The 22,002-nt window shown below is 44.3% G+C and overlaps 4 protein-coding genes across 5 annotated transcripts; 1 reads left to right on the top strand and 3 right to left on the bottom strand.

Moving 5' to 3' along the window:
- Nucleotides 1-777: 777 nt before the first annotated feature.
- LOC120698479 (aldo-keto reductase family 4 member C10-like) lies at nucleotides 778-5,338 on the bottom strand. The gene is made up of 7 exons (XM_039982107.1): nucleotides 4,776-5,338; nucleotides 4,209-4,259; nucleotides 3,571-3,647; nucleotides 3,377-3,464; nucleotides 1,705-1,977; nucleotides 1,356-1,607; nucleotides 778-1,151 (listed from the first exon to the last, which is right to left on the bottom strand). The coding sequence occupies exons 1-7, from the start codon at nucleotides 4,884-4,886 to the stop codon at nucleotides 1,068-1,070; spliced, it is 936 nt and encodes a 311-aa protein (XP_039838041.1). The 5' UTR covers nucleotides 4,887-5,338; the 3' UTR covers nucleotides 778-1,067.
- Nucleotides 5,339-5,582: 244 nt separating this feature from the next.
- On the bottom strand, nucleotides 5,583-8,304 carry LOC120698478 (aldo-keto reductase family 4 member C10-like). Its single transcript, XM_039982106.1, has 7 exons — nucleotides 7,988-8,304; nucleotides 7,748-7,798; nucleotides 7,586-7,662; nucleotides 7,287-7,374; nucleotides 6,330-6,602; nucleotides 5,968-6,225; nucleotides 5,583-5,858 (listed from the first exon to the last, which is right to left on the bottom strand). The coding sequence occupies exons 1-7, from the start codon at nucleotides 8,096-8,098 to the stop codon at nucleotides 5,775-5,777; spliced, it is 942 nt and encodes a 313-aa protein (XP_039838040.1). The 5' UTR covers nucleotides 8,099-8,304; the 3' UTR covers nucleotides 5,583-5,774.
- Nucleotides 8,305-10,605: 2,301 nt separating this feature from the next.
- Nucleotides 10,606-13,385, top strand: LOC120698477 (CASP-like protein 5B2). 2 transcript variants are annotated; one of them, XM_039982105.1, is made up of 5 exons: nucleotides 10,773-11,082; nucleotides 11,591-11,723; nucleotides 12,606-12,691; nucleotides 12,874-13,017; nucleotides 13,104-13,385. In XM_039982105.1, the coding sequence occupies exons 1-4, from the start codon at nucleotides 10,952-10,954 to the stop codon at nucleotides 12,920-12,922; spliced, it is 399 nt and encodes a 132-aa protein (XP_039838039.1). In that variant the 5' UTR covers nucleotides 10,773-10,951; the 3' UTR covers nucleotides 12,923-13,017; nucleotides 13,104-13,385. The 2 variants fall into 2 exon arrangements, with proteins under 2 accessions (XP_039838038.1, XP_039838039.1); XM_039982104.1 differs by having other exon boundaries at nucleotides 10,606-11,082; nucleotides 12,606-13,017.
- A 1,162-nt stretch (nucleotides 13,386-14,547) lies between these two features.
- Nucleotides 14,548-19,743, bottom strand: LOC120698476 (40S ribosomal protein S15a-1-like). The gene is made up of 4 exons (XM_039982103.1): nucleotides 19,582-19,743; nucleotides 15,204-15,347; nucleotides 14,956-15,116; nucleotides 14,548-14,833 (listed from the first exon to the last, which is right to left on the bottom strand). Exons 2-4 carry the CDS (start codon nucleotides 15,334-15,336, stop codon nucleotides 14,735-14,737), a joined length of 393 nt encoding a protein of 130 aa, XP_039838037.1. The 5' UTR covers nucleotides 15,337-15,347; nucleotides 19,582-19,743; the 3' UTR covers nucleotides 14,548-14,734.
- Nucleotides 19,744-22,002: the final 2,259 nt, after the last annotated feature.

Genomic DNA, 22,002 nt, shown 5'->3' with positions numbered 1-22,002 from the left:
CACTGAGATGTAGGTCCAGGTCCCACATATGAATGACGTCTACTTGGTAGAGCCTTTGATTTGTGGCCACGAAAGTTATTTTGGAATTCAAACCAGATGTGAAGAGAGTTTTTTAGGACATCCTAAATAAAGATTCAAGTCCCCAAAGAATTCACATCAAAGAACAAACTTAAGAATGCTTTTGCTTTGTTTGTTTGACCCTTTTGTGCTGTACTCTTGGTGCTCCTTATACTTCTATTTTCTCTCTCCCATCTGTTGCAATATATTCTAATATGCAGTCTCAAAACTCACATGACAGATAATTCCATTTATAAAGTTAGTTTTTTAGTTTGGAGGTTGTTTTTCCACAGCAGGGACCACCCCTGGATCTCCTTATGAAAGTAATGAAATTATAAAGTTGATAGTTCAAGACACGCGTAGAGGGTTTCTCAGACAGTGACACCACTTGGCTTGCTTGTGACTTGCCAATGAGTGTAGTCCGAAGACAAGATCAGAGCACGGAGGGCTCTCCCTTACAACATGTTCACAGAACACAAAAGAACACTCAGCCATCAAATCCTTATATATTTCAGAATTTGTAATCAACCTTTTTTTATCAAGGTCAAAGTAATCAACCTTGAGATGTAAGACTGACAAATCTTTGCGTATCTGTTTCAGGCCTGTTAAAGTTGAACACTCGATTCTTGAGAGCGTGGAACACCTTGCACAGTTGAATAGTGTCCATTTGAAAATTGTGGTAAAAATTGCTTCCGAAAATGGTCATAATTTACATTCAAAAATGAAAACTGACCTTTTTTTGTACTAACTAGAAGCCGTTATTTTGATCTTGGATGGTTTAACATACTCCAACATCGTCCTTGTCATAAAGATAATTTGAACAACTGTGTTACTTTATTTGTAACAGTCATCTTTGGATACAATGAAAAAAAGCGGCTATAAGAGTAACATAGGGCAAACATTCACATGTCCTTTCTCCAAATGAAGGCAATCATTCTCAGCTGCCCAGGCAAAGCATATAAGATTATTTCCCTCGCCCTGCTCATTTATTCTGGACATATCTGTATGCTTTATATCTCGCCATCCCAAACATCCTCCAGTGTATTATAGCCGCTCTGGGGGTGAACTGCAAATTCGGCTCTCAGCAACCTAACCTGCATGTTACAAGTCCGAACGAATGTCAGATGGAAAAAATGAAAGTAGTGCATGAACTATTCACTCATTATATTTGTACAATAAAAGACTGGTGCATTAGGTTGCAACATGCATATTGTTTTGCTACATGAACCCTTGCAACAATCATAGACAAGAAGCCAATGAAATGCAAATAGCAGAGAAAAGGCTAAGCTAGAGCATGCCTGTTTGATTTCAGAGAACTTCGCCATCAGATCTTCAGGAATAGACCAGTCAAATATGTCGATGTTCTCCTTAATCCTTGCTTCATTAGCACTTTTGGGAAGTATACTGTGGCCCATTTGAATTCCCCAGCGTAGAGCGACCTGGGCAGGTGTTTTCTGCAACTTCTCAGCAACAGAGATCACAATGGGGTTGTTGAGGACACTTGGGCCATTGAACCCAGGTGATCCAGGTGAACCTAAGGGCGAAAAGGCCTGTAACAACAAGAGTAAGAGTATATAAAAACAAATATGATCAATGACAACTGAAAACTAAATGCAGGAATATTTGGTTATATTATGCCAAGCTTACAGAAAGATGAACACCCTTCAACTGACAAAGCTGACGGAGCTTGTCTTGCTGCCAAACCGGATGGCACTCAACCTGATTGACTGCTGGAGGAACACGTGCAATGGCGAACAAATCCTCCAGCTTCTTACATGAAAAATTACTCACACCGATTGCACGAGCTTTGCCAGTGTCATATAGCTTCTCCATTGCTCCCCATGTAGCAGGGATATCAGTAGGGATAAGATTTTCAGGGCTCATCGTAGCTCCCTTCTTGATTCGGAATGGACCATGAATCTGCAAAATAAGGTCAGTTGCCATGAAACAAATGGCAGACACATGCTTGCAAGTTCATTTACTCAGTATTGACAGTTGTATCCTGGAATTATTCAACCTTCATCATACACTTCTGTGTCGGAAAGCTTGGTCAGATGGAAACATAAGCATTTAAATTCAACTACTCTTATCTGGCAATAAAACTGCAACTGATTTATGGGAGACATAGTGACTTTCATTTTGATGGCCCTAATTTTAGTGCTTGTTTTTGGCATGTAACTAATGGCCACCACCTATGTTACACGGATACGGATACGGGTATCGGATACGATACGTATCGGATACGCGGATACACCATTTCCCGAAAAACATTGATACGGGGATACGGCTAGGATATTTTTAAAATTAATAATTAGAAGGCATTTGTCTAGCATTTGATGGATTTGCATCACTAATTCATATATTTATATGTTCATTTGTGAGAAAATAGGAGTTCTAGGGATTAGAATGTGAGAATATAGAAGTTTCAGGGGCTAGAATGCGTTATAAATTCGTATATTCATATGCTCTATAATTATTAAAAAGAGAAAGGGGCAAAACAAAAATAGACCAAACCTTATCTCCTCCACCCACAAACTGCTACCGGTCGTCTCTCTCCCTCTCGACCTTCTCTCACGCCCTCCTCTGCTCTCGATCTCTCTCCCTCTCCCTCCCTCGTGGCCGGGGCGGCCGGCGGCGGGGGCGGCCAGCGCGCTCGCGGCCTGGGCGCCCATCCTCCGGCCACCGCTTCGGGCCACCGCCGCGCCGAGCCGCTCGGGGCTCGACCCCCCTCCCTCCCTCTCCGGCGAGGGGAGCAGCGCCAGCGCGGCCAGGCTGGGCAGGCCCAGATCCGGCGGGCGGCGGACGGCGGCTCCACCTGCCAGCTCTCGATCCGCGCCCCGCTGCTGTCGAGGCCATCCAGCTGCCCGCCTTCGGCTCGCGCACACGCTGTGCCGCGCCTCCGCCGCCGTCGAGGGCGCCCAGCCGCCGGCCGCCGCCCCGCCTCCTCTCACTGACTCCCTCCTCCCTGGGGTTTCTCTCTCAAATACGCGCCCCAAGCGTGTCGGATACTCGTATCCGAGGCGATACATATCCGATTTTTTTTTGATACGGCTCAAAACGTATCCGGGGCGTATCCAAGGCGTATCCGTATCCGATAAGTATCGGATACGTGATACGCCACCCCCCAGACGTATCCATGTATCATAGGGTCACTAGCACAAATTTTAGATAGGCACAAAAGTGGATGAATGCAATTGTTTTACTTGGACAATAACTTGAACTTTTAGTGCTCAATTAAAGACAAGTATATCTTTGCACATGAGCAGTGATGCACTGATGCAAGCTATTAACTGGATATACAATAAAGCATAAGAATTACAAGGTACAAGTCCAAATAGTCAAGCTGCAAATCTTGAAGTGTGGTACCAATTGCCTCCGGCACATCTTCAGGTGCATGATTAGTGGACCTGCAAAGTTCATATATTTTGTTTAACATTTTTACTCTGTCATGTAAGATCCATAAGCTACTTATCCAAATTTTGTTTCAATTAAGCTCCAGAAATGGAGACTAACCACAGCTTAGAGGTGATAAACATATCTTCACGCTTAACCACACCATCCTCAAATAATTTCTTCAAGGCCAAGCCCACCTATGAAAGGAAATAGCTCTAGATTTACTAGCAAAATTATATCAAATCCAGTCAAACAGAAGTGAAAGAAACTGTGGAAGGTTTGCGTTCCAACACAACTTGTTGTGCTATCCTTACATCCCTTCTAATGATCTTATCACTTTTTATCTGATTGTGAAATATGAGAATTGACTTGTTATCTCTATATCTGGATATGATTCTTCTCTAAATACTGCTTTTAAAAATGAATGAATCGAATTTCCTTACAAGAAATGTTCTACATGATGTTGAAAATAGAAGTCAAAATTAAAATTATGGCATAACATGCATCGTGTCATATTCATGTGAGTTGAAACAATCATATGATTGCATCGTAAACTAAAGCAAGTCGAAAAATATATTTCCTGAGAGCACCCAACCATTACAACCTAATCAGTTACGATAAAGAAATAGCGGTGTGCACATGGAACAGAAAATTACTACTTACCTCCTTCTCATTGCTGTATGCTGCAGCGCAATCAATGTGCCGATACCCGATAAAGAAATAGCAGTGTGCACATGGAACAGAAAATTACTACTTACCTCCTTCTCATTGCTGTATGCTGCAGCGCAATCAATGTGCCGATACCCAGCCTGTGTTGGAAAAACAAACAACAATTTTAGAGAGGGATAGAAGAGATGCAAACAATCTGATGATATATCCAGGACTTAGGCACACTTCTGTTTTGAAAAAGTAAAGACTTGAAATCAGATTAAAATTCTGCCACGTTCTTCTATGTTTGAGTGAACACTATGATCCCATGGAGCATATATATTAACACTTCAGGCGCAAGATAATTCGGCTTTGCCAGTTCCTTTCTAATATATGGAACTAGTTAGGTTAGCTGAGGTTAACTGCATCAACAGAAATTTCCAACTTGACCATAAGTTTGTTATGTCATAGACCTCATTCTACTTAATACAAATTTTACAGGCCCAGGATAAAACAGGCAGATCCTATCATAGTAGCCTGATGCAGTGAACCGGTAATTTAGGCTCAACACATAGAGTCGCCAGGAAGCTTTCGAAAAGCACCAAGAACTAGTCAGGACCGAAAAGTTTCCTGTATGAAAAGGAAATCAGGAGGGGTTCAGAGCAATCGAAAATGACCTTGACAGCAGCATAGACGGCGTTGCCGACAGCGTCAGGCTGAGTTTGCCATACGCCAAGGCCAACCGACGGGATCCTCGCGCCGGTGTTGAGAACAAATGACTCGGACATGTTTGGCCAGGGACCGAGCAAGATCGGAGGGGAAAGCAGAGGGAGGCTATCAAAGATGCAGGTTCGTTGGGGGCGGGATGGGATTGGGGCCTGTGACTGTGAGTATGGAGGTGGTAGAGGCGTGGAGGTTGTTTGCTTGCTCCACCAACTAGTAGGCAGCAGTTGGTCACTGCAAGTGGAGTGGGGATTTCATTTGTGGAACGGAGTGAATTACTATACTTGTCTGTAGAACACCACAACCCTCCCCTCTGTCCTCTAGTGGGCGGCAGGGGCGGAGGACCCGGTACGGCGAGGCGACCGCCATACCTTGATTCCGCCGCCGTTCCTCGCTTGGAATCGCAGGTCCAGGCCTCGCAGTCGCAGCAACGCATGAAGCAACGCTTGGAATGCGACGAAAAACACGATTTCCTGCCGGCGCTTTCGCCCAAGCCCGCCAGCCAAAACTGCCGGCAAACGGGGATCGCGCGGCCGCAGAGAGCAAGCAGGAGTCCTGAAGAAACGCAGGGACCCTCTGCGTTTGCCGGGGGACCCAATTGCGCAACGGGATCCGATTCGCAGAGCTGGAGCCTGGGAATCGGTTTGCTAGAGTCTTGCGCTACCAACTGTTCCTGATTTATTGGACTGCCGGAGCCAGCAAAAGCAAAAGCAATTCGCTTTTGGAGACTGAAATCAGGAAACAAAAGCGATTCCGTGGCATCAGCAAAAGCAATTCGCTTTGGGAAACTGAAAATTAAAATTCGCTTTTGCTGGCATCGGCTACGAGCAGGGAATCGCACACGTGCACTTCATTTCTGTCACAGTTCAAACAAATTTATTGTTGTAGGACTCCGTACGCCCGACCAAGTTTTTTTTTGAAATTCAGTTCGGTGCGCAGCCCAGACGGTGACCTCAGATCTCGCCATCCCAGAGCTCCTCGACGGACTTGAGCACGCCTTCCGGGTGCACGAAGAAGCTCGCGGGAATCAACCTCCCCTGCAAATCACAGTCACCAGCAGCAGGGGAAAGTTGAGCGAACTTGCCGTGCAGCAGCTGCGGCTGGCTGCTCAGCTTCTGGAATATAATTTCTGATGGTGCCACTTGCCTGCTCGATCTCGGAGAACTTGGCGAACAGTTCGTCCGGGATGGACCAGTCGTAGACGTCGATGTTCGCCCCGATCCTCTCCTCGTTGGTGCTCTTGGGGAGCACGCTGTGCCCCATCTGGACGCCCCAGCGCAGCGCCACCTGCGCCGGCGTCTTCCCCAGCTTCTCCGCCGCCGACACGATCACCGGGTGCTCCAGCACCGCGCCCGCCTTCACCTTCACGATCGTCGTGCCCGGCGAGCCCAACGGCGAGTAGGCCTACGCGACACGGCAGCCAAGATCCTTTTTTTTCGCTCACGCTACCAAAATACTACTGCCTTGAAAAGGATTCAGCTCGTCGTGAGCAGCTAAAGTGCACGCACCGAGAGGTGAATCCCTTTGGACTCGCAGAAGGCGCGGAGCTTGCCCTGCTGCCACAGGGGGTGGCACTCCACCTGGTTGACGGCCGGGGGCACGCGCGCCACGGCGAGCAGGTCCGCCAGCTTCTTGCTCGAGAAGTTGCTGACGCCGATGGCGCGCGCCTTGCCGGCGTCGTACAGCTTCTCCATCGCCGCCCAGGTCGCCGGAATATCTGACGGGATAATGCTTTGCGGGCCAAACCCGGCGCCTTTCTTCATGCTCACCGGCCAGTGGACCTGACGAACGACAACAGCATGTTCAGATTGTTAGGTTGATCTCTCACCGATAGGCCCAGCGGCCTATTGGGCTCTTGATCTGCGCCCTGATCGGGGGCGCCCAACCCAACACATGGTTGGTGGGCCCCCATTGCACTGCGCTATAAAGAGAGGTGGGGCCGGCGGCACAAGGCACGAGGTTCGCCGTGCGCCGCCAAACCCACCGAAAACCCCTAGCCCGATCTGAGGGTGCGCAGAAACAACAGGAAGCCGCCGCCTCTGCGCCACGCCAGCCATCGTCCTCGACTCCACTGGCGTCTCCACCGCCGCCGCCGCCATCGTCCTCGACTCGTCGCCGTTGGCGCCGTCGTCCACGACAACGGCGCCACGACCGTGAAGCTGCTGCGTCACTCGCCGCTGCTCTAGAGCAGATCTTTATCAGCGAACTAGAGATGGCCGCCGGATCGAGTTCCAACACTGGTGGTGATGGTCTCTCCCTCTCCCTCTGTGTACTCTTCCATCCCTTTTGTTCTAGATATAGGAACCCTCTCTTGTACTCATGTAAAGGAAAGGATGAAAAGTATACCGCTCGATCTGTGCACTCTGTGATCCTAAAAATCTAACACAGATGAGATCATTTTTTTTCTTTCCTCTGAATTTGTAACAAGGCAATGCACGGCATTTCCATATGAACAGCAGACTCACGAGGTAAAGATCCACGTAATCCGTCTGCAGGGCTTTCAGCGTGCCGTCCAGCGCAACTGGGACGTCCTCTGGCGCATGGTTGGTGTTCCTGCAGAAATGTTCCAAGATGTTACTGTACGCCATTCACTAGTGATGTTCCAAGATCATAGAAATCGGAGGTGCCAAGTCCTGAGTGGTAATGTACTACTACTCAGAGTCTAAAGATTTGATGTGATGAGTACTGTAGAAAAATTTTGGGAACTAAACATGATAATGTACTAATGTTCAGGTCCCAGAACCAGAGAAGAGGACTGACTGACCAGAGCTTGGAGGTGATGAAGAGAACCTCACGCTTCACTATGCCCTCGTCGAGCGCTTTCTTGAGACCCAATCCGACCTGCAGAGCGGCAGTGGCTAGTTTACATTTCAGAATTGAGATACCATCTGCTTGACTGAAATAGTAGATTTGAGGAGGAAATCACCTCCTTTTCGTTGTGGTATGCTTGAGCACAGTCGATGTGCCTGTAACCTGCCTGCATATGCAATGGATAAATTCAGCAACTGCTTATCTCTTCCAATAGCAGTAACAACTGCACTGGATCCAGGTCCGGTATGAACAAGCCACACAGCCTGAGTAGCAGGACAGCCGCACGGCACTAGCTGAAAACCAACCGAGAAACAGGTACAGGGAGGCGGGATAGCAAGGATGGCAACGGACTCACCTTGACGGCGGCGTAGATGGCTTCGCCGACGACGGCGGGGTCGGCCTGCCAGGTGCCGAGCCCGACAGACGGGATCTTGGCGCCGGTGTTGAGGACGAAGTGGCCGGCCATACTTCGGAGCCACAGAACCTCTGGTGGAGCCTACCGGCGTTGACTGTTGAGGCTGCGTACGAAGCGTCGAAGCCTTTGGGGAGCCACAGATCTGGTCTGCCTCGGCGCTCGGCGCTCGAGGAACTGGTAACCAGTCGCGTCAGACGGCGACAGAGACAGAGCAGCCTGCACGCCGCGCCGAAATATAGGCCAGGCCGGCAAGGCCGGCGGCGACAAGCGTTGCATCATCGTCGGTGACGCCGACGCGTCGGTACCGACGGCGAGTCAGACCAGTGTTACGGGAAGTTTTATGGATACAGTTGCGTAGACCGAGAATTAATAACTATTCCAAATGAGTTTTATAGTGACAAAACTCTCTTCACATTTCATAAAACTCTAGACTTCTCTCTTTACCATGTCAGCAAAAGTGATGGTATTTAATATTATTAAACTCTCTATAAAACTCCTATTGAGACTAACCTTATGTTGCCCTGTTTAGTTGGTGAAAAATGGTTGGTTTTGGTATTATATCACATTTCATTGTTATTTGATAAATAATATTTAATTATGGATTAATTAGACTTAAAAGATTCATCTCGTACTAATCAGTTAAACTGTGTAATTAATTATTTTTTCAACTGCATTTAATCCTCTGTACATGTGTCCGAACATTCGATGTGACCAATAACTTTAACTATTGCTTTAACTACAATCGCCATTTTAGTATTTCACGAAGGAAAAAGTCTTTTTTATAACTTTAACTATTGCTTTCGTTCGATTTTTCAACCTCCATGTACAAAACTAGAAATCTTTCGACCTCCAAATATCAAAACCGTTTATTTTCACCCTTCTCCTGTTTCCAAGGCGATTTTTCCTTTTTTTTCTCTCTCTCTTCAACTTTAATAGCATGGAAAAATAGTTAAATGGGTCTAAAAATTATGAAAATTTTTTAGAGAGGTTAAGTAGGTGATAGGGAACCTATTTTAACTATTATTTTTAGTTGGAACTCAAAAAATTTTGAAATATAAATATTTGAATACGGGTAAAATTTAAATTTCATTGAATTTTATGACATAAAAAATGCTTCAAATTTTACCAAATTTGAAACCTAAGTTTCAATTTGAATGTCGTTTATCATGTTAATTTCATTTCACTCATGTTCCGCGGAATTTTTCCAAAATATGTTAAAATAATCAAGTTTGACGCAAATTTGGCCTTTATGAACAAACTTACAATATTATTATGGAACATCAGTCAAACAAAATTAACATGGTAAACTAAATTTAAAATAAACTTAGGTTTAAAATTTGATAAATTTTGCAGTACTTTTTGATACCCTAAAAATCCAATAAATTTTAAATTTTACCCATATTTCAAAAAAAATTGAGTTCCAAATAAAAATAATAGTTAAAATAGGTTCTCTATCACCTAGTCAGCCTATCTAAGACCATTTAACTAAGTTTCCCTTGCTATTAAAGTTGGAGAGTCCTTCTACTTAAATGACAAAGCGGAGAGAGAGAAAAGGAAAAGCCGCCTTCGAACGAATGCAATAGTTAAAATTGTAAAAATGACTTTTTCCTTTCACGAAAGTGGATCAGGACAATGGCGTTCACGCACGGAACAGGCCTGTGGGCCTGTGGGCTGTGGCAGACAACAGCGGCAGCGGCGCAGTAGTGTGACGGACGGATGTGCTTGTGCCGTTCGGTGGGTTATTGGAAGCTTTTCTGTGGAAAACGTCCAAGTAAGCTCGAAAGCCTACCAAATTACGGCCCAGCCCGATTTTGATCGGAAACTTTTTCCTTTTCCAAAGAAGAAGATGCGCGCTTCCAAACCATGCACGATGGCTTTGTTCTTTTCGAGCCCGAGGGAAAAGACGATCACTTCCAACCGAAGCCACCTAGCTTTCGGCCCCCGTCTCTCGACAAGGGGAAACTTCCCACGGCCGGGCTGATTTGCCAATCGACGCAACAAAAGTTACAGCGAATATTCGCGTATCCGCACCCAGCCCGCCCACTCGTATGACTCGACTTCACGTCTCAATAAAAGAGGACGCGTCGGTCTCGCTCGATTAGGTCGTCGCTGTCCCGTGTGTCACCACCACCCAGCACCCGCTTTTAAACCGACTCGTTCTAAAAAGGAACTCTACACCAGTCGTGCACGTTCTCTCTCAAGAAAGAGTGAAACAATAATGTGAACGGTGAACCTAACCCACGAGAATTGTTTCCCAATCCGCGAAACCCCGTCACGCCGAAGGTCAGATCGAACCGGTGGTGCGCCCGAACCCCATCCACGCAAGGACGCAACGCAAGCGCACCTTCCCAACCAAAAGGCCGGCCCCACCAAAAGAGAGCGCGTCCCCACTCTCCTGGTACTGCCCCGCCCGTTAATCACACGGCGGAAACCCGCGGCCACCCGGATCGCTCACCGCTACCCGCCCCCGCCCCCGGCTGTGGCTGACGCTGACCCGACGGCGGCAGGCGCGCGCGCGCGCGGAAACCGCCACCGCACGCAACCACCCCGCCCGGCCGTCGCTTCTGGAGTTCTGGGAGACTGGGGACTGGGATCCAGGGCCCACCGGCGGGGCCCAGGTCCCCGAGCGCAGCGCGTCAGCGTCGCACCAACCGCCGCCGCCGTGGCGCCGGCAGGAGGCAGCGGCCGCCGCCCCGAAATTCCCGTCTCCTCCACCACCACCTCTGACCTCCCCAGTCCCCCCCCCCCCCCCCCTCCTCCGCTTTTCAAGCCCTCCTCTCCTCTGCTGGGCCAGCTGCTGTTCGCTACTTGTCAAGTAGTAGAAACCCCCTTCCTCCTCCTCCTCCTCGCGCCTGGAACCTGCGGCGGAGTCGGCTGAGACGGGAGGGCGGGGGGAAGGAGGAGATGCCGGGGCTGGCGGGGAGGCCGGGGTCGTGGGGCGGGCTGGTGCTGCGGGTGGGGCAGACGTTCTTCGCCGCCGCCTGCATTGGCGTCATGGGGTCGTCACTCGGGTTCGCCAGCTACACCGCCTTCTGGTAAGCGGCACGAAAAAACACAAACAAACCTCCTCGGTTGACCTTGCCTTCTAGCCTTCTTCGCGCTTTATTTCTTAGGGACTTGGGTTTCTCGTGAAGCTTCCCTTCGCGGGGAGCAGGTCGATCTGTGCGGCGTAGGTTCGCTCCCGCCTCTCTGCTGGAGCAATGCGGGCAGACGGTGGAAGTTGGGGGTTCGGGACGCGGTTTGGAGTGGTACTTGCTACGCCATTGTGCCTCGGATCACCTGTTGGCTGTTGTCGACTTATCATTTAGCATAATTACCTCCATTTAGCAGAACCTAGAGTGTTGGGGAACGATCGATTGAGTTGTTACTTTATGACTGCCTTGAGTTGGGAGGTTTTGGTTGCATTTCGGAGGAAAGTTCTGGGAAAATTATGGTCAGGCCATCCAATTGTTGGTGTTCACCTCAGATCAGTACAGCTAGTTGCAATTGTAAACTTTCTCCTTTGAAATCTGTAATGAGCCCCTTTTGCCTTTCACATTTCAGCTACTTGGTTGCATCAATGGGACTTCAAATGTTGTGGAGCTTCGGACTTGCATGTCTTGATGCATATGCCATCAAAACCAAAAAGGATCTCACCAGCCCACTTCTGTTGAGCTTATTTGTCGTTGGAGACTGGGTATTGACTAAACTCATCTTGAAACTCATGTCATCTATCTTGTTGTCTTGGTTGCTTCGAAAGGGTTTTCTATGTCTGCTTAATTGTCTTGATAAACATTTAAAATCCTGTGTATTGTTACACTGCTTTATACAAGCACTGAAGCTGTCCATATGGAAAAACCAAACTGATTGATCCTTTTTCTGTTCTTTTCTCTATCTCTTATAAACAAGGAATGTGGACATTTATCCATAAATTCAGGTATGCTCGTCCAGTTAAAAAAATATATGATATTTTAGGATTCTTGATTTAAAACTTCTGAACGTTTTTACTATCAGTTTCATGTAAATATCTATATCAAACACATTATATTTCCAGGTTTTGTCTCAAGCAATCAAGTTTTGTTTATATCGCAATAGATTTGGTGGCTACAGTTGTGTTTTAGATATTAGTGTAAACCTGTGTACCTCATTGATGCAACCTCATTCTCGTGATTTCCTCTGCTATGAATAATAATGTGTGTACCTCATTCTCGCATTTTCAACATCCATACACCACAACTAAATGTGTGATACTTTAACGATACAGTTTTAATAGTCAACTTCTGTTGATTATTGCCCCTTTTCTCATTTTCTAAGAATTGATAGTTTTGCATCAGTACAACTATTGTTAGTTTGTACTTGGCAAAATTTGGTTTGCTGTACATGTTGTACATTATTCATGCTCCCGCTAAGTCAGCTTGGAGTCATACTAATTTGGCAGAGTTTCGATCAGCTCTGTAGATTACATGCAGCCTGGTTTGGATGAGTTATTTATCAAATCTATGGGCCTAGCCCTGTGTTCATTTGGTTAGTCATGTCAATCCTTTCAGAAGTACTAACGTAACCAATTTACGGAATGCAGGTAGCAGCAATTCTGTCATTCGCTGGATCGAGCTCAGCTGCTGGTGTAGTAATTCTATTTCAAAAGGACGTGCTCTTCTGCAGAAGGTATCCTCAGCTCTCTTGTGGAAAATATGAGCTCGCCACAGCATGTGCCTTCCTGTCTTGGGCACTCAGTGCTACATCAGCCCTGATCATGTTTTGGCTCCTTGCCGCATTCTGATTTTGTGTATCATCGCCCGATAGCAATGTTTATAGCACTTCCTTTTTCTGATCTTCTCTCTTTGTAGCTTTTACAAAGGACAATTTACCCTACCACATATTTATCAAACCACATAGCCCAAAAATGGAGATGTTGGGATCATGTAAAGTTCATGGAGTGAATAGTTACTAATGGTAGAAATTGCTGAATAGATGCTTTTCTTCAGAAGCTGGTGAGTTAATTGCCTTTTTGCTATATTTGAGTTCGTCTTGTGTTGGCCACGCAGCTTTCAACGTCTATCTGATTGTCTTTTGATAGTTATGGGATGATGCTCGGTGAGCGCGCACGCTGCAATCAAACAGCTCTATTGGAAACAATCTAAGTACAAGAACTCAGTTCTGAGTTTTGATAGAGAGATCATTTATGTTAGGTGGTGCAAATTTTTCTCATGTGTATGATGGGTCTATGCTGTCGACTCAACGGACTCAACGGAACAAGTCGTCCAATTTCACATTTTCTGATTTCTGTAGAAAAAACGCCAATGTTCTGACAAATTTATTGCCGGGTACAAAAGAGAAATCTGAATGATGTATCGCAGTATCTGCACCAGAATCCCGGTTCTTTCAGCTTAGATGACGGATTTTCGCTGGATACAAAAGAGAGGATATCATCGAATATTTGAATTAATGTAGTGGTATTAATAGGTTTTACTGCCGCAAAACTGAGAGCAGGAGAGGCACTATGGCAGCCACAGCAGGTCAGCAGAGCAGCACTGCCTACACAGAGGCCTTGTTTGGTTCATGCTAGATTTCTAGCACCAATGAATAGTAAACAACTTTGACCGTTAGTTATTGTGCCAAACAAAGTCAGTTTACAAAACCAACTTCAGAAACCCCGCGCTAGTGACCCTGAAGAATCTAATGTGGCCTTTGACCGCGCGATTAGATGATGGTAACTGTAGCATCACTGTAGTAAATCATCGATTAATTACCGTCATTAGATTCATCGCGAAAAGTTACACCCATCCCTAAAAAGGTTTTACAATTTGACTTCATTTAGTGCTTCATGCATGCGAGATTCTTCTTTCGGGAAGTGTGCGTGCTAGAAAACTAGCATTGCCAAACAAGGCCAGAGTCCATCAGACACAGCTCCACGTGTCCAGACATCATGAACGCTCAGTCGCATCTTGCATCTAATTATTGGTGTCCAGACGACCATTTTGGTTGACGACCAAATACTGCCACAAGTCAAGTAGATAAATCTGACTAAATTAATTTAGCAATTGGTTCCATGTCATAACTTAGGCGCGCCACAACTTCATCTAGGATAAGGGTTGGTCCCATTCACCATGTGCTCATAATGCCATAGCAACAACATATCCTTGCAAGCCAAGTTGTGGCTACCTTTTTTTTCGCTGCCACAACTTAGACAAAAAAGTGCTGGAAAAAATTAGGCAAGAAAGTGCCACAACCCAAGGCAGTCTTGGCAATGAAGCAAACAGGCTCGCCTTGCAATTGCAATCATGAATTGTCAAAAACAAATCTACTGTGCTGCATCAATAACTTTGTAACGTCAATGTAACCTACAATAACAGAAATAGATGCATATGGCTCTTGCCGGATGTCAGGATCCGAAAGTACCAAAATCTCAAAGCTTTCATGGTACGAAGGTTGAAAAGCCTTTACTAAACAAACGAAGGAAAGAAGAAAGAGAACCAAAAGACTCAGCAAGCAAAGAGAACCAAAAGACCCAACAAGCAAACTGGCACACAAGTATGACCCAAAGCAATTGCATTTGTTCAAGCTGACTCGTTCAAAACTGCAGCAATACAATACAAGTCAAAAGGCATAAATATCATTCCAAAGAGAACACAAGGGTATCCTACTGCACTGATGTCAAGGACAAACATCCTCCTATACTGATGCAGAATCCTTTCATTAAACTTCCATCTAGTAGAAAAACCCTAGAACCTTGCCACCAACATTCTTCCTTCTGGCTTCTTCATGATCCATGATGCCAGCAGAGGTTGTCAAGACAATGTAACCAAACTGCACATGAAATAGGGAAAAGTAATTTGATTATTAGATCAAATTGTACCATTGCCTACAGATACCCAGCGTTAGAGCTGTAGTTCTAGTTCTAAACATTGTAGTATGGAGAAGGTACTGACCTGACGGGATGGAAGCAGCCTAGCAGTCCACCCTTCAATTTCCTTGACGCCAACATCAAAGCGAGGACTGATTACTCCACACTTGTTCAGCCTGCCATTCAACTCAACAACAATCTTCCCAGCACGATGGTCATCAACATACTCAAACTCACCAATATACCCTGTAGAAAAGGACAGCATCAAGACTCATGAATTCTTTCCACGCATTCAACAAGTTCCAAATAAAAAGTAAATGAAAGAAAACTAACCGTGCTTCTGCATCACCAAAAGGAACTTTATGATCACCTTTGAAGAAGGCCTAATCATCACTTGCCTCTTCCCATGCTTCTCAGCATTATACATGCTCTTGAGGGCATCGTTCAAGACGCTAACTCTCACCATCCTTAGCTAACCTGCAGGGTACGCACCAAGGGACTTGTAAGACTGCCAAGGAGACAGCTTTGAAAACAAAATACTAACTAGCAAGGTATCAAAATAGAGGTTTACTAACACAATAACAGTAAAGGGTAGCATTTCACAAGGGTAGCAACAAAAGGTAATTTATGATAGATGTGAAGGGGGTGAAAAGAAAACACAGCATGTAAATTAAATAGCAAAATAGAATCACCCCATCCACAAATTTCTCAGTAATAATGTTTCATTGGTTCACAAACTAACTAAAACTGGATGCGTAAATCGGGGAAAAGACAACACAGCCTTTATGGCTAGCACTATATGTGAAACGACACTAGTGCCATCATTTTTTTTTTCAGAGGACAGCAGTAATTGCTAACATAGGATGTTGCAATGAGTTTACTCTAAAGCAGGAGACCAAATAGTCTTGTTCCCACCATGTGGCACACATTCATAACGCATGGATTTCTACATAGTATAGCTTGATTTTGATGGTGGGTAGTTGCACCTAGACAATGTATAGCAAGAGCTATTGTATCAGTAAAAACACCTATCAAAATCCATGGTACTAACCATACCCAAAATAGGTACGCAACTGCAAGGAAATGTCATCCAACTAAAACATTTGGTTTCATCACATCCACCAGACCAGAGACTTGTAAGACCCAAAGAAGAACTAGTGTCTTGCAGGATGTAAATGGATCAGATACGGTCGGATACCTACGGATACGAATACAGATAGTTACTATTTTTCTCGGATTCAGATCGGGTACGGATAGTGTCAAATTTGTCGGATAAGATATAAACAGATATCTGTTGGAATTGTTGACCTCAGTCAAGATCTAATTGGGCCGAAAGGCCCAATCCTAATCCAATATTAATCCCCGTTAGTTGCCTTTGATCCGGAGGCAAACTCAGCCCATTTAAGGGCCCGGCCCCAAGCCTACAACACTATATAACCAAGGGAAGACCCCTGGTTTTCCCTAAGCGTGATTACTCACGAGATTAGCCGTCAAGGTTAGCCTATCTCTAACCTAACCGATCTCTAAGGTGCTGGAAGGCTTGGAAGCACGGTGCCCTCGATCTGCATCTACATCAGCCCTACTGCTTCGACTACAGAGGCGTTCATGGATCCATATGAATTCTGGTTAGTCATTAAGTAATTAATTCCGCATTAAGATTAATTAGTGATCATGATTAGACTAAGTTAAGATCCTATTTATGGTTAATTAGTTCTAACATTCGGTATCAAGAGCCATTTGCATTTCATTGTATATGATTACTAAGTTAGTTTAAGAGCAACTTTATCATGCCAACACATGATTATTCAAATACCATTGTGATGGGAAAGCCAATTGTCTCAAACAAGTGTGATTTTATTCTTTATTTTGGCCACCGCTAGGTACGGGATAATTTTCACAGGTCCTGTTGTTCTATCCATTTTCTGGCCACCGCTGTTGTGGATTAGTTCAATTTGGATCAGAGATGATTGAAGTATGGTTGTGTTCATGATTCTGGCCACCGCTGTTTTGTGAATATTTAATCATAGCTTTGCTACTCTAGTTCATTAACTAGCCACCGCTGGGGTGGGCTAGGTTAGCAAAGAAAGCTGATCAGTGGTATAGTTTTTGTCGTGCCAAGATAAATAGTAAAAGAGCTACCGTTGTGAATTATTTCAGATAAGTTTAAGGGCCGACACTTCTAATATTCTGATTATTCAGAATTCAATGGAAGCTCACAAAGAAGGAAATAGAGAAGAAAATCTTAATGAGATATAGGATAAGTTTTCTCTATATCGATAACTTGAGATGATATATATATATATATATATATATATATATATATATATATATATATATATATATATATATATATAGTGCCATAAGTATTTCTCCAATTTTCATCCAAACTCTGTTGAGGATTTACATTAGTTGTTTAACCATGACAGAGATACGTAATGTTTAATGATAATTTAAGTTTTGGGCACAAAAGTAATAGGCTCAGTTATTTTAAGATTAATGGATGTGGATTTTGAACAATTCATATCATGGCAATTTTCTGATGGAGTCAAGGCAATAGGCTGTAATGGGTCTACAAGTTTTGAAATGTGATTCCAAAGGAAACTAAGATGCTAAGTTCATGGGTAACTATGATTCATTTTATAAAGTAAAGGTGGATTAATAATTATCCTGATACTCTAAGGTGAATATTTTCTCCATAAGCTGACTAAAGTAAGAATGCGTTCCTAGTTTCTGGGGGAGCATGATACTAAGATGGGACCATAGTGAGTATTGGGATTTGTCACTAAAGGGCGTATGTTAAAAAAGACTCTAAAGTGACAACATGTGAATGCATACACAGCCATGCCTGTTTTGTTTGCGTGATATAGCAAAATTCGTTATAAGAATAAAGTTAAGAATAAGATAAATAGGAAGACGTTCCTAAAGTTTTCAGTTTTTGAAGCTCTATGCTAATCTCTATAAGTAATTGACTTAGCATGACAAGCCGGAATGCTTGACAAAACTTTATTAGTTTCAGTCCAGGGGAGGTCCACTGGAAAAGGTGTTAAAAGATAGAAACACCATAATAACATGCTTATTTAATTAAGGTACTATTCAGACAAGATTTTGTAAGAGTGTGTGGATATAAATGTGCACAATTAGTTTTATGTCTTTCACTCTTACATATATGAGCAATTCTGTATAAAACTCTAAAACAAGATTGGCATAATTAAGGTCAATTTTGTATAGCATGTTTTAGGCAGGCATGTGCAATATATATATATATATATTCTGGCAATATTAATGTATTAACATTGGTTTTGAATCAATGTCGCTGTTTAATAACAATATTCCCTTAAAGTAACAACTTTTGGTTGATGGTGTCAAGCCCATTGATATTTAAACTATTATGTTGTGAACAAAGGGTCCCAGGATCAAGTCATTTTAATGCATTAAGTAAAATTGCTAGCAACATGACTAATTGAGGGTTTTATCTCTTATCCTACTTTCGCGAAAATTAGCATGGATTTGATGATAAACCTGAAATGTGATTCTGGATGAGGCCGAATAATTAAACTCCCAAAATAAGTTAAGTAAGTGTTCAATCGAGGTACTGTAGTGGACTTTGGTTAATGGTGTCCTGGTATTTTTGTAATGTTTGCCAATGACTCATTTGCTGGGTTTTGCTATGGTATTGAGTGTGAACATAAGGCGAACAAAAGTTTAAGTTTAAGATTAAGATTGTTCGATTAAGTAGGAGATTATTGATTCATGTGTATCCACCTTCACGTGATCAATGTTTTGAATATTATAAAGAATAAGTTGTTGACCTTCGGTCAAGGGGGAGAATGTTGGAATTGTTGACCTCAGTCAAGATCTAATTGGGCCGAAAGGCCCAATCCTAATCCAATATTAATCCCCGTTAGTTGCCTTTGATCGGGAGGCAAACTCAATCCATTTAAGGGCCCGGCCCCAAGCCTACAGCACTATATAACCAAGGGAAGACCCCTGGTTTTCCCTAAGCGTGATTACTCACAAGATTAGCCGTCAAGGTTAGCCTATCTCTAACCTAACTGATCTGTAAGGTGCTGGAAGGCTTGGAAGCACGGTGTCCTCGATTTGCATCTACATCAGCCCTACTGCTTCGACTACAGAGGCGTTCATGGATCCATATGAATTCTGGTTAGTCATTAAGTAATTAATTCCGCATTAAGATTAATTAGTGATCATGATTAGACTAAGTTAAGATCCTATTTATGGTTAATTAGTTCTAACAATATCAGCATCATAAAAATCTAAATTTTATTTTCGGATTTGGATACGGTGTCGGATACTGAATATCCGGACTCGCATACGGACGGATATTAACCCTATTTATGGTTAATTAGTTCTAACAATATCAGCATCTATTTGAATAGATCCGAATCCCCTAGCTCAAACTCAATTTCCTCAATAGGAGCGCTCACACGAAACAAAACTTTGGTAGTTTGGTTGCAAATACCTGAAACAATCTAAAAGAGGCCTCCCAACAAAGAGCATACGATCTGGTGAATTTGGTAAGATCAGGATACATTTTTACATCCCTTGTTACAAGCTCTGAAAAAAAAAGACACTGACACCAAAGCAGTCCATAGCTGGGCTGTTCACATTTCCACTAACGGCCGCAGTCGCTCCTAACGAACTACGAAACAAAGGGGGTTAGGGATGGGATCCGCTGGACCTGGACACGTACCTCTCGAGAAGAGGGGAAGCCGATCTCACTCCTGCTGCGTTGTGGCGGCGAGGCGAGCAGGGAGAAAGCGATGGCGGCGCAGGAGACTTGGAGAGACGACGGGTCGAGGAGGGTTTGGGGTTCTCAAGGCCTAGTTTGTGTGGGCCGGGATTTGGGCTGAGCCAAATGAACGCCTAGTTAGTCAGTTAGGAAGTGAGCTGGGGTTTAGGCCCGGGAGGAGGGCGGTTTTTTTATTTTTATATTTTTCAATTTCGTTTTTTACAAAAATATATTTTTGCTTTCGAAATTTACAAGAATATACCCCGGCCGCCCCGCTGCCGGGCGGCAGGGGCTTTTCTGCAAAAAGTTTCGCAGAAAATTTACGCCCGGGTCCCTGGAGGACCGGTCGCCCGGTAGCGGGGCGGCCGGCTCCCCCTCCGCTATATAAGGATTTGGCTGCCACCCCACCCCTCATTTGCCTCACTAAAAATCCAGAAAAAAAGAAAAAAGAGAAGGGAGGGACAGGAGGGGTGAGGGAGAGAGGACAAGCGGCGAAACTCTGCCGAATTTTCAAGCCGGCGACTGCAGGTAACTAAAATTTTCTACGTTTTACAAATAGATTATGTTGTAATTATTTTTGTTGACACAGTAGATTAGCAATCAGTTTGTGATACAGTACATTAGCAATCTAATTGTGCACTTGTGATTGCCAGAGCTCAACACCATGGCCTCCTCAGGATCCACCTATATTCCACGGAGTAAGGTGAGGGAAACAGTCCCCCAAGGAGTCCAGGTGCCTATGTGCTTTTGCGGATCCTTGTGCAAGCTAATGAAATCCAGAGTTTTGGGGGACGACTTTGGCATGAGGTTCTTCATGTGCGAGAATTACGAGTATGATTCGCCCAAGCATTACGGCAAAGATCGAGCAAAAGTACTACAAAACACTATCAGAGTTTGCCACTTTCGGATCTGGTAATGACTTCTAACATGATTTGGGGAAAGACTACACCACCTTTATGTGATTTCGTGCAGTGGTTAGATACCGAGCAATCTCAGCAGGATAAGGACCATGTTGAGCGTCAAACAAAGTGAGCTGCACAAAGGTGGCAACGAATGCTGTATGAAGAACAGATGGAGGAGAAGCACAAGAAAGATCAGGAAGAGGTTCGGAAGAGAATTGCAGAAGTGGAACTTCAGAAGGCAGAGGAACGTGATGCTGACATGGAGAGGAAGCGAGAGAGGGCCCGCCGTGCTAAGGAAGCAGGGCCTGAAGCTATTAGGAAGGGAAAATATCCCCGGTGCACTCAGTAAAGCACCATCATGTAATCCAGGCATTTTATATTTCCTAAGGCATATCAGGTTTAGTCACAACACGAGGTTACCGTGTTGCACATGCCACTGTTTTTCATTGTTAAAGTACCTAGTTTACAACAAAGGTCTCAGCGTTATTTACCGTAGTAGTACGAACACCTTAGGCCTCTGCTTTGTAATCGTAGCATTGTTTACAAAATTGTATTGCAAGTCGGGAATTTATGTTTCGTAACCTACCTTACCCTTCTATTTTCAGTACACTACATTCAGTGAGCAATCTAATTCAAGCAACCTACACATTTAGAACTGCAACCAAAAAACCTTACTACACAAATACCTTCGTATTATTACATGTTACGATCTGGTTCAAATACATATCCATACATAACGAAATGTAATTGTCACATACAGGTGTAAATACATATCCATACATCTGGTTCAAATACATATCCATACATAACAAAATCTAAACGCGACGGGCTCCAAAATCCGGAGGCAATCCATCGGTGGGAATCCCAGAAGGTCCAACATCGGCACTAGCATTATCTTCATGCATTTCAGGGTACTTCTTGTAAGTGTGACCGTCTGCTCCACACAGATTGCATCGTTTTTTCTTCTTTCCTGCCTCAGACTCATCCATGTCGTTACGGATACGAAGTGTCTACAGTTGACCTACTCCTCTCCTAGCATCTGTATTGGGAATGTACATTGCAAGGATATTTGGTGTAGTGAATGATTCCAGACTGCCTATGCCATATATCTCATGGCCCCAAGTGTGCACAACTATTTCTTTTCTGTAATATTCAGAAACAAAAACCCCATGTTCCAACCCAGATTCTGAATATGCCGCAATGACATGGGAGCATGGTAAGTGAAGAAGTTGTGGCTACTTGCATCTGCAAAACACCTTGCCTTCCGGTGTTATCAAGCAATCATGAACCACCATTTGTCTGCGAACACCCTGACCTGTCATGTCCTTGCATAAAACCTCAAACCTTTGATCCTTTGTGCCCATGGAGACCACTCTGTGATATTGAGTCTTTTCAATCTTTTCTTTCATGTATTTAGTGACCATATAAAAAAAACACTCGTGGATCATTAAGTAATACAGCAGCTGCCTGGTACCGCTCT

Source organism: Panicum virgatum, chromosome 3K (genome assembly GCF_016808335.1).
Source record: "Panicum virgatum strain AP13 chromosome 3K, P.virgatum_v5, whole genome shotgun sequence".
Classification (NCBI taxonomy): Eukaryota; Viridiplantae; Streptophyta; class Magnoliopsida; order Poales; family Poaceae; genus Panicum; species Panicum virgatum.
This window is presented reverse-complemented; position numbering and strand designations above follow the sequence as displayed.

Coding starts and splice junctions, on each gene's coding strand:
- LOC120698479 (XM_039982107.1), bottom strand. CDS start 4,886: ATGTCCGAGTCATTTGTTCTCAACACCGGCGCGAGGATCCCGTCGGTT. Junction 3,465..3,570: donor TTTATCACCTCTAAGCTGTG/GTTAGTCTCCAT, acceptor TGAACTTTGCAG/GTCCACTAATCATGCACCTG. Junction 1,608..1,704: donor TGAAGGGTGTTCATCTTTCT/GTAAGCTTGGCA, acceptor TTGTTGTTACAG/GCCTTTTCGCCCTTAGGTTC.
- LOC120698478 (XM_039982106.1), bottom strand. CDS start 8,098: ATGGCCGGCCACTTCGTCCTCAACACCGGCGCCAAGATCCCGTCTGTC. Junction 7,799..7,987: donor CCATCTACGCCGCCGTCAAG/GTGAGTCCGTTG, acceptor TTGCATATGCAG/GCAGGTTACAGGCACATCGA. Junction 5,859..5,967: donor AGTTCTCCGAGATCGAGCAG/GCAAGTGGCACC, acceptor TGTGATTTGCAG/GGGAGGTTGATTCCCGCGAG.
- LOC120698477 (XM_039982104.1), top strand. CDS start 10,952: ATGCCGGGGCTGGCGGGGAGGCCGGGGTCGTGGGGCGGGCTGGTGCTG. Junction 11,083..11,590: donor GCCAGCTACACCGCCTTCTG/GTAAGCGGCACG, acceptor TTCACATTTCAG/CTACTTGGTTGCATCAATGG. Junction 11,724..12,605: donor TATTTGTCGTTGGAGACTGG/GTATTGACTAAA, acceptor TACGGAATGCAG/GTAGCAGCAATTCTGTCATT.
- LOC120698476 (XM_039982103.1), bottom strand. CDS start 15,336: ATGGTGAGAGTTAGCGTCTTGAACGATGCCCTCAAGAGCATGTATAAT. Junction 15,117..15,203: donor TTTGGTGATGCAGAAGCACG/GTTAGTTTTCTT, acceptor CCTTTTCTACAG/GGTATATTGGTGAGTTTGAG. Junction 14,834..14,955: donor GGCTGCTTCCATCCCGTCAG/GTCAGTACCTTC, acceptor TTTCATGTGCAG/TTTGGTTACATTGTCTTGAC.